Source organism: Aulonocara stuartgranti, assembly GCF_965226115.1.
Source record: "Aulonocara stuartgranti genome assembly, chromosome: 10".
NCBI classification, from domain to species: Eukaryota; Metazoa; Chordata; class Actinopteri; order Cichliformes; family Cichlidae; genus Aulonocara; species Aulonocara stuartgranti.
This window is the reverse complement of record NC_138946.1, coordinates 5235600-5249328: the sequence shown is the minus strand read 5'-3', so window position 1 is coordinate 5249328 and position 13729 is coordinate 5235600. Positions and strand designations below refer to the sequence as shown.

The 13729-nt window shown below is 38.6% G+C and overlaps 1 protein-coding gene and 1 pseudogene across 2 annotated transcripts in view; one reads left to right on the top strand and one right to left on the bottom strand.

Annotated features, from left to right (window-relative positions):
- LOC309716231 (rho GTPase-activating protein 24-like) overlaps positions 1–1776 on the bottom strand; it is a 17996-nt pseudogene extending 16220 nt beyond the window's left edge. Inside the window, exons 1-2 of the transcript XR_014280695.1 lie at positions 640–1776; positions 189–278 (exon numbers count right to left, since the gene is read on the bottom strand). The product of XR_014280695.1 is annotated as a rho GTPase-activating protein 24-like (transcript). The remainder of the gene's footprint in view (positions 1–188; positions 279–639) is intronic.
- The window catches only part of LOC309716234 (dual specificity protein kinase CLK4-like), a 24959-nt gene extending 11230 nt beyond the window's left edge, over positions 1–13729 (top strand). Inside the window, exons 2-14 of the mRNA XM_082549913.1 lie at positions 4286–4641; positions 8118–8211; positions 8338–8432; positions 9018–9141; positions 9621–9687; positions 9836–9949; positions 10139–10305; positions 10657–10751; positions 10871–11000; positions 11079–11161; positions 11256–11335; positions 12347–12422; positions 12509–13729. Of these exons, the coding sequence (XP_082406039.1) occupies positions 8175–8211; positions 8338–8432; positions 9018–9141; positions 9621–9687; positions 9836–9949; positions 10139–10305; positions 10657–10751; positions 10871–11000; positions 11079–11161; positions 11256–11335; positions 12347–12422; positions 12509–12646 (1206 nt within the window). The 5' untranslated portion in view covers positions 4286–4641; positions 8118–8174 and the 3' untranslated portion in view covers positions 12647–13729. The remainder of the gene's footprint in view (positions 1–4285; positions 4642–8117; positions 8212–8337; positions 8433–9017; positions 9142–9620; positions 9688–9835; positions 9950–10138; positions 10306–10656; positions 10752–10870; positions 11001–11078; positions 11162–11255; positions 11336–12346; positions 12423–12508) is intronic.

Here is a 13729-nt window from a genome sequence, read left to right as displayed (position 1 = left end):
AAAGACATTTTAAAAAGTTGTTTTTTGTTGCTGTTGTTTATGTTTAAGCTAAAAAATGAATAAAAATACAAAGGATTATAATACACGTAGAGTTGCATACAAATAACATGCTGTTGCAACATAAGCAGTTTATAAATAAATTAAGATACATACCTTGAAAAACTAAACAACCACAACATTAAACTCACCTTGTATTTGTAGAGAAGGTGATCAGGCTTTTTCTTCATTTCCTGAGACCAGCTCGATCATCACCAGATTTTCTTGGCCATTTCTCTGACCTGGAAAACCAAAGTGTGTGTTCACAGACTAAATAAGGAACATTTTTCCACTGCAGGTTTTAGAGTGGTTCAATTAGTGATAGGTGTTGATCCACTTCTCAAATAATCTCTAAGGACTTGAATTTTTAAGAAAGACACATATATCTCTGCATATATTAGCCTAAAAGCTTGATACAGACATTACAGTTTATAATATGACAGCATCCCCCACAAGGCATATAACACCCCTGCACACCAGCACTGTGCTTATATTATACTTCAATCAAGATATAGTTATTATTTATTTATTTAGTTATAATTATTATTATTTAATCATATTAGCACAATCACATTAGCACAAGTACAAAAATATTCAACATACTTGAAATGCTGCTCAGCGTTACATAAATTACATTTTCAACAAATCTTGGAGTAAAGATACAGTCACAAGGAAAATGTGTCTATTTGCAAATATTAATTAAACATTTCTATGTGCTACAGAATGGACATAATGATAAATGTGCTGAGGTGAAAATAAACTTTCAATAATATTACCACTCTAGTCTGTTAATCGCCAAATTAATCTATGCTGGTCAGCTAGCTAAAAGCCTTTACTTTAGCAGCCCAAATAAGAGGCTAACATTAGCTTTTGTTAGCGTCAACCAGGAAGGTCTGAGGCTTAAACTAGGGTTAGTATAAGTTTTCCTGAAACCATTTAAAGTTTAAAGTAGAGGCAACCATAAAGCATATGTATTATTATAGTATTTGTTAGAGTCCTAAAATTATTTCTTCCTCTCTATACATTAGTAGAACCATGAAGTTTTCACTTTTCCTAGTTATCTACATAGACCCCGAGATACTTGAACTCCTCCACTTGGGGCAGGAACTCATCCCCGACCCGGAGTGGGCACTCCACCCTTTTCCGGCTGAGAACCATGGCCTCAGATTTGGAGGTGCTAATCCTCATTCCCGCTGCTTCACACTCAGCTGCAAACCGTTCCAGTGCGAGCTGGAGGCCTTCACCCGATGAAGCCAACAGAACCACATCATCCGTGAAAAGCAGAGACGAGATTCTGAGGCCACCGAAGTGAAAGCCCTCCGCCACTTGGCTGCGCCTAGAAATCCTGTCCATAAAAATTATGAACAGAATCGGTGACAAAGGGCAGCCCTGGCGGAGCCATTCACCCACCGGGAACGAGTCAGACTTATTGCCGGTGTCGTGGCAAACTAGGTATCCCCGACAGAATTTGTTTCCCCTTGCGTCGTGAGCATACGCTGGACTGTCCAAATCACGGACAAACAGTATCCCACATTGTTGATTTTTAGTTTACAAACACTTCTTATAATGACTAACTACTCCTGACATTTTTGAGATGTTAGCTCTTTATACAACAAAGTTATAGTGGGATACAAATAATATCAGGCTGATCCTGCCACAATTTGTTCCCCCTGTGTAAATCACGGACAAACAGTATCCCACATTGCTGATTTTTCGTTCACAAACACTTCTTATTATGACGCATTACTCCTGTTGCGTCGTGAGCATACGCTGGACTGTCCAAATCACGGACAAACAGTATCCCACATTGTTGATTTTTAGTTTACAAACACTTCTTATAATGACTAACTACTCCTGACATTTTTGAGATGTTAGCTCTTTATACAACAAAGTTATAGTGGGATACAAATAATATCAGGCTGATCCTGCCACAATTTGTTCCCCCTGTGTAAATCACGGACAAACAGTATCCCACATTGCTGATTTTTCGTTCACAAACACTTCTTATTATGACGCATTACTCCTGAAACTTTGGAGGATTTAGCTCTTTATATAGTAAAGTTACAGGAGAATAAAAATAGTTATTAGCCAAAATGTTTATGGTTTATTAAAATAATCCCATCTGATACCCCCTGGGGAATAAATATATAATTTTCTGTTGTAACCCTCTAACTGAATGGTAATGTAATGATACTAATTTTTCACTTTTTCACAAAATGAAAACATCAGTACTTCCTGCGTGCTCCCAGCACAGGGGAAACAAATTCTGTCGGGGATACCTACTTTGGCACGACAAAAGTCTCCGTTTCCCCTTCTGTCTGTCTGTGGGCGTGGCTCCTTCAGCTCGTTTTAGGCTCTGAACTGCACACCTGTCCCCATTCGAGTACTCATCAGCTGCAGTGTATATATACAGCAATCCTGTCATTCACTGATTACTCTGTCACACAATGCAGTTAAAAGTCAAGGCCAATAGTTTTAGCGTTTGTTCTCAAGTTCAGTTTACTCGAGCTACTAACGCAGCTTTCCAGTGCCTCAGATTTTCCATGTGTGCCAAGTAAAACCTCTTATTCCATGTCAAGAAGCCTTCCTTTCCTCTCTCCATCTGTTCCTCGAATGACTTCTGACGCTCACTTTTTCCATGAGATCGTTTTCAATAAGCTCTTTAGGTGAGCCTCCGGTCATGTTCTTGTCTCAGAATTTGAAGAATGCCAGTTGTTAAAGGTGCGGATATCTTTACTTTGAATGTTTTTGAAAAGAAATCTAAGTAGTGGTGGGCGTGAAACAGTATCAAAGTGATGCAACAGTGCGCTTTCATGTCCTCTTACCCAATTAAATACGTTTTTTATCAGGTTTCATTAAATCTTATCTTATCTTAAACTGTGAATCAAATAAACAAGACTGATTTAAATATATTTTGGACTACAATATTTATGTATACATTGTGTTAAATGTAAATAAAGCTGCTTTTAAGTGAAACTGGATGTGTACAAGTAGCAGCTGCAGCTTTTTTTGACGTTTTTAAAGGAATTTCAACATTTCTATCACAGGAGGTAATAAAATGGAGCTCATCTGGACAAATCCAGCATTGACATCATTGCACAAACCCTGAACATTTGCAGCTAATTGAAAAGACCGCATTTAGACCATATTTAGAGGAGTATTTGTGTCGTTCTAAAATTTAGTTGTAAAACTTAAGATATTTTAACAGCCAAACATAAATTTTAACTACTAATGTTTAAGCATCAGTTGGTTTTTCCTTCATTTGATTATGTACGCTGTTAATTTCTTTTTGACCCAGGATGATCAACACTACAGGATTTATTTAAATTAGCGCATTTATGAACAGTCATCTGTGAAGCAGTGAAAAAAGGTGATCCTTCTATGATCCCTCTGAATCAACTATGGGCCTAGAAATGAACTCTGAGCAACACCATATGCAAGAACTGTGACGGGGTTTGGGTTTTTAAAAGGTTGAGAGGTTTAAATCAGACCAGAGATTCTAAGATTCAGAGATGACTGAATATCACACTCACACTTTAGTGCAGAGCTATGTAGGCTGTAAACTAAATTCAATCTGATACAGCAGAACAAACCTGTTAGCAACTAATTTAGCAGTGAGATTGACAATATAATAACATTAGTTCTAGACTTTCTGGGAACTCTAAGTAGGTCTTTGTATTAAACCAGTGGTATTATTCCACATTTTGATTTTGGATGCATGTCATCCCCTTTAGTCCTTCATCTATGATAATTTGTCAAATGAACCAAAAACAAACTCTTTACTCATAAAGCATCCCAAGAAGAATGAATAACCAGTTTTCATGTTTCTGGGTTTGTCAGCACATACCAACAAAAGTTAAGTGTTCAAGAGAAAACTTTAACCTCACGAAGTAGTAGTTATCAAACATAACTCTGGTTCTATGCTTACATTTCAACATGTTTTGTTGTTATTTGCTGTATTTAGACTTTATTATTATTATTATTATTTGTTATGTTATATTAGCTTTGCAACATTTAATTTAAAGATCGGAAAATAAAAGATACTGCTCTAAAACAGTATCAGTGAGTAATAGCTTACGTTTTGTGGATCCAAGCCTTAATGTGGCACTGTGCTTACATGGAACCACAGTTATGTATGATTTGCTGGTGGATCGTGTGCCCCATGTCATTCATAGAGTACATCACCTAATGTCCTGCATCATCCTGTATCCACAGTTTCAGACACAGTACACTATGTTTTCTCCTGAAGGATGAAAGAGGAGCCTTTACGGGGTGAGGCCAAGGGTCGAGGCAGGAGCAGCCCCCGTGTCCTTTTTCATTACAGCTGGCAGAGGATTTTACTGCCTTGAAGTATACCGGAATGTCCATGGCTTGGTTTCCTGAAGGACATAATATTTTATTGCACCACGGACGCCATTTTTCCCATTCCTTCTTTGGCAGCTATGCCATGTGACAACAAGTGGTTGTGTTGCTTTGGTGGGGCGTGGAATAGTGGCCCAAGGAAGCTAAAGAAGAGGACGATAAGTTGCTTGAACAGACCTGCAAGAGCCCAAAAAGCAGATAGAAGAGAAGCAGAAGACTCCACAGCTTCAATTCCAAATACAGGTAAGCAGATAGATCACTATCACTAAACACTGCAAAATCTGTTGTAACCAGTTAACTGTTTTGCAAATTGTTACAAATGTTGCTTTTTAAAGTAGTTTATTATTGACTTCAAACAATAATGTATGGTTCTTATTATATGATATATATTATTATATTTTATTTCGATTTGATTTTTTTTCTTAAATTGTTACTTTTATAGCTAAATGAGTTTGTACAGTCGAGGAATTTTTCTTATTGCTTCAGTGACAAACATCCAATGGGGGCGTGGGGTGAAAAAAAAAAGCAAAAAAATTTTAAAATACCAACTTTTAAAATATAAAAATAATCTATAAAAGATTTTCTGTTTATAAACTGATGGAGATATGCAGTAGGCTGCAATGCAAGTAAAAAATATGAACCGTGCACCAAATGTTTAAAATGAAAATTATAAGAACTATGTCCACTACTGTGAAAAGGATAAATGCACAGAAAAAAAAACATCATGGGCATTGGAATGGTTTATCCTTTTACCCCCTTTAAGATAAGCCAGCTTCATTCTGATTGGATGCTCTTTGTAAACAACAGATTTGAAGGGGGGTGGGTATCCTGTGCTTACAGAGCCAATAATGATAAAAATAATAATGATAATGATAATAATAATCAGTCTGGAAGGAGCATTTAGAGCCAATGTAAGTCTGAGCTTTTTTCATTATTTGAAGCTTAGTTCACATTTAATATAAACATCCAGCATTTTAGCAATACTCTATATGACACACAATAATAAGCTAACCAGCCAACCAGAATTTTTATTTATTTTTTTCATAGCCATTTCACTTTGCTGCTTTATTTAACCTGTGGTGTGAAAAGACAGAATCTCATTCTGTCCTGCAGTATTCTTAGTGTGTCGCATGCATGGACTGTACACAGCAGCAGTGTGTTAGCAGACACAGTGCTGATTGTTGGAGCTCTGTGGTCTGGACAGCTTTCAGAGCACAGTTAGAGCTGTTGTTAGATTTCATCTAAGTGTATTTTCAGCTGTATCAGATGACCTGTTAAACTACAACTGAACTGAACTAAATAATCCCCTCCAATTAAAGCAGTCACTCACCTATCTCAACCATCCAGATTGAAATTTATCCTATTACGTAATATAGAAAAAGGGTACAAAGGAATAGAACTTAAAGGAACACAGTAAAAGTCAACTTTAGCAACTTTGGCTGTTTCAGCAGTTGTCCAGAGAGCATTTTATGGTAATTTTCAAATGACAAAGACTCTTGAGGTTATGAAATTGTTATTAGAAGTAAAGAAGAAAGCAGGCTGATGTCACAAAGCAGCCCTCTGCAGAGATCTTAAATCTTCAGACTGCTGACTGCCTCCTGATTTATATCCAGTCAACAGCTGTTTCTTTTAATCATTCCTGAAGGAAGTAGCTTCCCTTTTACTTACAGTAACAAGGTACCATAACTCTGACCTGATTTTAATCCAAACAGCATTTCCTTTCCCCAGTTTGTATTTGCACAAGAACACTTCAAGATAATAACTCAAAAACAAAAAAGCTTTTAAAAAAATATTTTGCCATTGTGTTTTGTTAGGAAGTTATTGTGTTTCAAGAAGTGTTATTTGCACCTCATAACCCAACGGTGTTGTCAGTCTGAGGCCTCCATGGTTGACCTCCTAACATCAGTCAGGTGTTAACCATATTCGGTCAGGGTTAAGTTATTGTCCAAATTTTTTAACATCAAAATGTGCGCAATATAATTTGAAATCCTTTCCTAGCTTGTAAAAATGTGGCATATGGCTAAAACAAGACCCACACTGTCAGCACATCCGATCAGGAACACCTTGTACTTTGTTCTAGATTTAAAATTTAGGCAGTGAATTTTGTTTGGAGCAGTAAGAGAAGATCTTCTAAGAAGAAGATTTTGTTTTTCATGTCCAAAAATAGAGTTAAATTAGTTTTGTTAGAGAAAATAAGCAATTGGGTAATAATAAAATCACTGCCTAGCCAAAAATAATCAATCCCTATACAGATGACTACAGGCACAAATGACTGGCATTGCCTTTATGTAAACCAGCATGTTTTAAATAGATCATGTCTTGGTGGCTGCACTTTTACTGGGCCCTATCCTTCAGCTGTATTGGTTTCTTATTCTGCCTATCAGTAATTAGGAGTGGCGTACTCTGTGCTCCTGGCAGTGGCTGGTGAGTGAGTGTTGGATATTCTTAAGTGAGTGACAACGGTCCTACATGTTGTCAGTGAGAGTGAGCCATCCTCACTGCTGATTTACAGTCGATCAGAGACAGCCGACCCAGACGGGCACAGAGAGACAGATCTATGTCTCAGGAGGGAGGAAGAGAACCCTGCAAAGGAACACCTAAAAGCCCCTCAAGAGCAAAACTCCTCAACGTCTCATATGCGAAACCAAAATGCAGTTATTTCATGACGCAGTTCAAAAACACACTGCAGTAGTTTTGACTATTAGAAGTTTCACTTATTCTGAGTGACTGAATAAGCTTGGGGCTTCTACTACTCTTAGTTGACTAAGAAACTGCATATTTTGACAAGCATGAAGGATTTGTCTTTCAGTTTATATGTTTAAACAGCTGGTCACAATCTCCCATGGACCATTATGCTATCATGCTACCTACACATCCCTAACTTCACCTTCTGCACAGAACATCCTAATATAGGGTTTTCTAAAAGGTCAGTGATAAAGAACCAAAACCCTTGAGACTGTGTGCTATACCTCATGTTCTTAAAGTTAAGAATATGAGGTATAGCACGGAGAGCAACTATATTATTCCAAAAAACAGAGAAGAGTTTCTCTACTTCACTCTTAAGAGTGAAATTTCTCATTCAGGTGCAGCAACAGTAAATTATAATGCTCCTGACTATTTTTAGAAGCACTTTATGTTTACCAGCACAGAAAAGCATGTTGTCTGTGTTATATTCTACTCATGGAAAGCATTTTTAATGTTGTTCGCTACTTTGGTGATATAAATGTTAATCTATATTCACGAACAAAGTAGTCTATTCAAAGTACCAGAGATTTTTGGTTTTTTAATAAAAGCTACATCACTCAAGTTTCCACTGCTGCCGTTAGCCATTTTACATAAATAAAAACAGTTCATAAAATCATGAATATAAATATGCATAAATAACATATATATTACATGAGTGCAAGATTACATTCCCACTGCCTCGTGGGAATTTGTACTGGCCTCATCTAAGAGTAAAAGATCCTAAGCTTAAAATGCTGATAATGTGCCAGTAAAGAATTTCTATATTTGTATCGATAATGTTTGTACCGGTTTGTTTGGCACCTGTCATTCCTAAATTCTAGTACGATAACGCTGCCTCACACGTGTGTGTAAAGTTTAATGCTAAAGTGTGCGATTCACTCCTTAGTCTGTGAAGCTAAATGCGAAATGTCCTTTTTGCTTTTTAAAGCTTTCACAAAGCCTTTTTTGAAAATAAGTTCTCCTTACATTTGCAGACACTACCAGAGTGTGGAGAAGAGGCCTGAGTCAGGTAGAGTGTTGATAACACTGCAATGGGCAGAAAGGATGACAACTCCGAGTACTGGAGAGGTAACGTTATTTCCTCTTAGGTTTTGGCCTTTAATAATATCTGTTACTGTGATCCTCATACAGGTTAATTATTGTCTGTGTTTCCTGGAACTGTTTTGAAGTCTTTCTCTCTCTGTCCTTTGGTAGATGGCGATGACTCCAAACCTGATCTACAAACGGATACAAAGACTGGAAGTTTCAACCAGTGCATCCACCGCACCACCTCAGAAACTCATAACTTGGTTGGATAATCTTCTTTCTGCTCAGTCCCCCTAAGTTTGCCTGAGGCTTTTTTTCCTTATTGTTAAGTACATTAACATTAGTTAATTAATTACATTATATACAGTGGATTACATTATATTATTTGTTGCTAATTCAGATGAAAAATAACAGGTGTGAATGAGTAACCCATCAAAACTAGGAGCATCATCTAATATGGCAACAGCAGGGTCTTGTGTAATATGATTACCCCAAATAATCCACTGTGATTCAGTCGATGAAATAGGATCTGTATATAAAATATATTTTTGTAGTTGAACTTTCGTCTTATTTTGAATGGGAACACATCCCAGAACATCGGCAATTAAATTGCTGTTTGGAAAACTTTAGCTTGCTAGACATTTCTTATATAATCTAATGGCTTCTCAACACTTCTATGATTTTATCTTAATATATAAAAAAGGACAGAACTGAGTCTTTTATGATTTCAAACTATCCCATTATTGGAATTAAATTCTATGAAAAAATGGACATTTTTCAAATTGACACTCTGTTTTTCTCTTTTGCTTCTTATCCATATATCTGACTGAAACACAACCAACGCTCAGGCTGATGACAACGCTGGCAGCGCCAATGATGATGAAGTGGAGGAGGGTCAGAGGGGAAAGAGCTGTGAGGATGATGAAGAGGGCCACCTGGCCTATCACATCGGCCTCGTGATGAAAGAAAGATGTACTTATCACATTCCCCCCCCCCTTTCCCCTTATGCTTTTTTTCTTCTAAAAGGGCAACTGACACCAGAATAGCAACTCTAGAAATAGTTTCCTGTTACCGTGATCACCTGACTACTTTCACTGGTACAGAGGAACTGGCTTATTATTTAATTCAATTCCTCTTTTGTACAATAAATGTACTCTCAGGCACTTAGTCCAGGATGCTAAACCTTTCACTTTTTAATTTGCTGGAATGCATTACTGAAAATTAACCAAATGGTTTGTGATTAAACTTGAACTGAACCTTATGCCATAATTTGGAAGCATCACACAATCGTCTGGCTGTGGAAGAAGAATGAAAGGAAAGCGACTAGTTGACTTTTCAAATGTGTTTGTGACAAGTCAGAAGCTGCAGGAAGTGTGTTTTAGAGTGTTTTAAAAGTGCTCTGCTCTGGACTGCACTGGTGATCCAAATAAATATCTGTCTGTCCTTTCCAGATGAAGTTGTCTCTGCACTTGGAGAAGGAGCATTTGGAAAAGTAGTGAAGTGTATAGACAGAGAGAAGTAAGCACGCATGCTGAAAAATCCTTGGAATTGCTGGGTATTTCTAGTGCTTCGAGATTATATGTTTTTTTTTGTTTTCAACATTCAGAGGTCCATATCAGCTTTAAACCTCATATACACCTCTGCATGTCGTGTGTCTGTTCAACAGAGATGAGCACGTAGCTGTGAAGATAGTGAGGAACATTGAGTGTTTCTGTGAAGTAGCGAGGTCTGAGATCGCTGTGCTGGAGGAAATCAACTGCCTGGATGATGATAACAGATTGTAAGTGTAGCTTACATGAAATCCAGGGGGTTACATTTTTCCTTGACAGCATTCAGTTAAATCTTTTTTCTTCTTGTTTAACTGATGGGCTGCAGGAAAGAATAGCTGTGTTATTGCTGTTTGCATTCATTTCTCATTCTAATCTCCAGCGATTGCGTTATTAAAGTGATTTAACGTGTCTTCTGACAGCGCCTGCGTGAGGATGCTGGACTGGTTCGAGCATGAAGGCCACGTCTGCATCGTGTTCGAGCTGCTCGGCCTCAGTATCTTTGAGTTTCTCCGACAGAATGAGTTCCTGCCGTTCAGCGTGGAGCAGATTAGACGCATGGCCTTCCAGATCTTCAAAGCTGTGTGCTGTGAGTCGGGTGTTTACTTCTGTGAGACTGGGCGTTGTAGGTGACTGTTTACGTTGGCAATCTTGGGACTGAAACATCTCTTAGTTTCTAAAGACTTTTTTATTGTTTGTGGGTTTTTACATCATTTTAGGAGAGAAATCAAAACTAATGTAGTGCAACAAAGCGTAACCCTGTTAGCTTGTCTGCCACTATTTTGATCAACAGTAGCTGACAAACAGGCAAAATTACTGATTCATTAAAAAAAAAGGTTTTTTTTGCCTTCTACAGGGACAGTCGAACACTGTGTTGCTCAGTTTAAAAAATTGTTGATTTCATGCACAATTGTATTGTGTATTTTTGTGTGTTTTGCAGTTCTGCACCGTAACAAACTGACCCACACAGACCTGAAGCCAGAGAACATCCTGTTTGTGCGCTCTGACTATGACCTGGAGTATAATGAGGACTTGGTAAGAGTGCAATATCACGTCATGGTTTTATTTTAAGGTTTGCTATGTGATGAAGGATGTTTACTAGAGAGTGTGTGTGTGTGTTCCTGTTTGTGTGTATGCGTCCATTTTTATGTCAGGAGTGTAAGGAGAAGAGGCTGAGGAGTCTTGATGTGAAGGTTGTGGACTTTGGCAATGCCACATTTGACCACGAACCCCATGAATCCCTGGTTTCAACGCGTTACTACCGAGCTCCAGAAGTCATACTTGGTACACAAACAACTGACACATGCACACACACTCCTACATGAACACTCAGAGAATTAAGCTCAGTTATCTACATTTCAGGTCTGGGCTGGAACCAGTCATGTGACGTTTGGAGTCTGGGCTGTGTCATGATGGAGTTTTACCTAGGACGCGCACTCTTCCTGGTACACACACACACACAGACACACACACGTGCACGCACACAGACACACACACGTGCACGCACACACAGTAGTATAACTGCTGGTTTTGTTTCAGACCCATGACAGTAAAGAACATCTGGCCATGATGGAGAAAGTCCTCGGACCGGTCCCTCCACATCTGCTCAAACAGACCAGGTAGCTACACAAATAGCTACACACACACACACACACACACACACACACACACACACACACACACACACACACACACACACACACACACACACACACACACGTGTGAATCAATTGTTCTTGTATTTTGATGTCAAAGACAAATGAAATCAAGAAGCTGGAGGACTGTGGTTGTTGAAAAGTCATACTTACAACTTACAAGAGAAAACACAGAACTAATAATAGGAGAGCGAATAAAGAAGAGCAACAAATGATAACTAAGGACATTTGAGAACATGGCATGAAACCATGACTAGACAAAAGGGCTCATAGAGCAGTCTAATTATGCATTGCCCCTACAAAGATCCTTCCCAAAGGGTTTTCTGCACCATTCTCAGGGTCTCATAGGTCGTTCGTACCCATGGAGACTGCATAAAAGCATCCCTAATTGAGTCCCAGTTAAGTGCAGGAGTGCCTTAACTGGCACTCCTGCACTCAGCCTGCACTGCATACTGAAAGAGCACTTCATTACATACATCTGAACACTGAGGTGAATACTCTGAATGTAACTTTTCATATAGCACAAAGTTCAGCTGAATTTCCCCATAGTCTGCAAATGAATGCATATTTGCACCCACAGATGCAGATGATGACAGAGACACTTTCAGTGAAATCCAAAAGAAATCATATTAAACATGGCAGAAATGCTGCATTTCATTTGTGCAAACAGACACTGTGCATGTGCCAATAAACAACTCTTATATGCAGCATTTTTCTAAAGAACTGTCCAAGGAACTGTGCACAAAGAACAAAAAATATATAAAATAACACTTTGATTAAAAAGATTGTGCATCTGCAGGAAAATGAAATTTAGCAGCAAGGGTCTCCAAATGGTGATATAGAGCTTATCCATGATCTCTTTTGTGAATATGCTCTCCTCAGCTCCAGGTGTAATTTGAAGTAGTGTGTTGTGTGTGTTGACAGAGTGTTTTTGTCTGCAACTGAATATAAACACTGTGCATGTAATCTGTGTAGGAAGAAGCATTATGTGCACAGCGAGTGTCTGAACTGGGACGATGAATACATCAGGAAACACTGTCGACCTCTCAAGGTACCCGGCACTCACATCAACCAGTCAGCTTCAGCTGTGAGCTGGGACTGGTAGCTGTAGGAAATCTGATTATTTCTGTCTCTCAGCTGTACATGCAGACGCAGAACGAGGAGGAGAGGCAGTTGTTCGATCTGCTCAGCTGCATGTTGGAATATGATGTGTCCAGACGGATCACCCTGGAGGAGGCACTGTGGCACCCGTTCTTCAGCCCACTGAGGACGTAGAGGCAGCAGCAGTGCAGCTAGCTAATGCATGCATACACACACACGCACATACACACACATGCACACATGTTTTCATATCTTAGTGAGGACCAGTGTCACGTCAGTGGGAGGATCCGGGGGTTTCTCTGTGAATTTCACGTTCCCGTGGCAGCGTGCTCGGTGCTTGCTCAGATTTGAAGTTCAAGTTTTTGCTGTGGAAAGTAGCTTTCTTCCCACACAGACTGTACAGCAGACGCTAATGTTTTTGTCACTTTTTACGGAATAAAACTTAAAGTAATGTAAGTACGTCCATGCTTTAAATGCTGCATGGTCAAACTCTCTCCTGCACTCCATATTATCCATTGTTGATCTACACACGTCTGTTGCTGCCACGGATGTCGCTCGTAAATCATTGTCATGTGACACTCTAACAAACAAAATCACGACAGTTTAGTAATGCAGTAATGCAGCGTGCTTACGGGAAAGTAACAGTAATCTCATTACTTTTTTGCAATAGTAATCCCTTACTTTACCCGTTACTTTAAAAAAGTAATCGGATTACTTTGGAGGACTTTAGAGGTCCTCACTCTCATTGGCATAATGCTTTCCCTAGCCTTACCGTCAAAAATGAATACCATACTATAACCCGTAGCCTAAACCTAATCATGACCTAATAGTAACCCTGACACTTTAACCACATTTTGAGCCTCAAAAATACCTTCAAACTTGTGTGAACAGGCATTTTGTCTCCATAAGTGACTGTTCGTCCTCACAAGTACAGTGGCATGCCAATTTTCTGTCCTCACAAAGATCTTTTAACATGTACACACACACACACACACACACACACACACACACACACACACACACACAAACATACAAAGAGGCACTAAACATCTACCTCAGGCTCTAACTAAAGAGTGCAGATTATTTGATTGCTTGGTTTTTAATTCTGAATTGAATTTTCAGCTGTATTTATAGATTCAAAGAGCATTCCTGTTTGAAATAATCCCACCATGATGTTATAATCCACACAGTATTTAATTCCATGTTTTTGATTTTTTTTTTTTTGTCAGCTGTTTGTAATAAAGATTTCAGATTTGA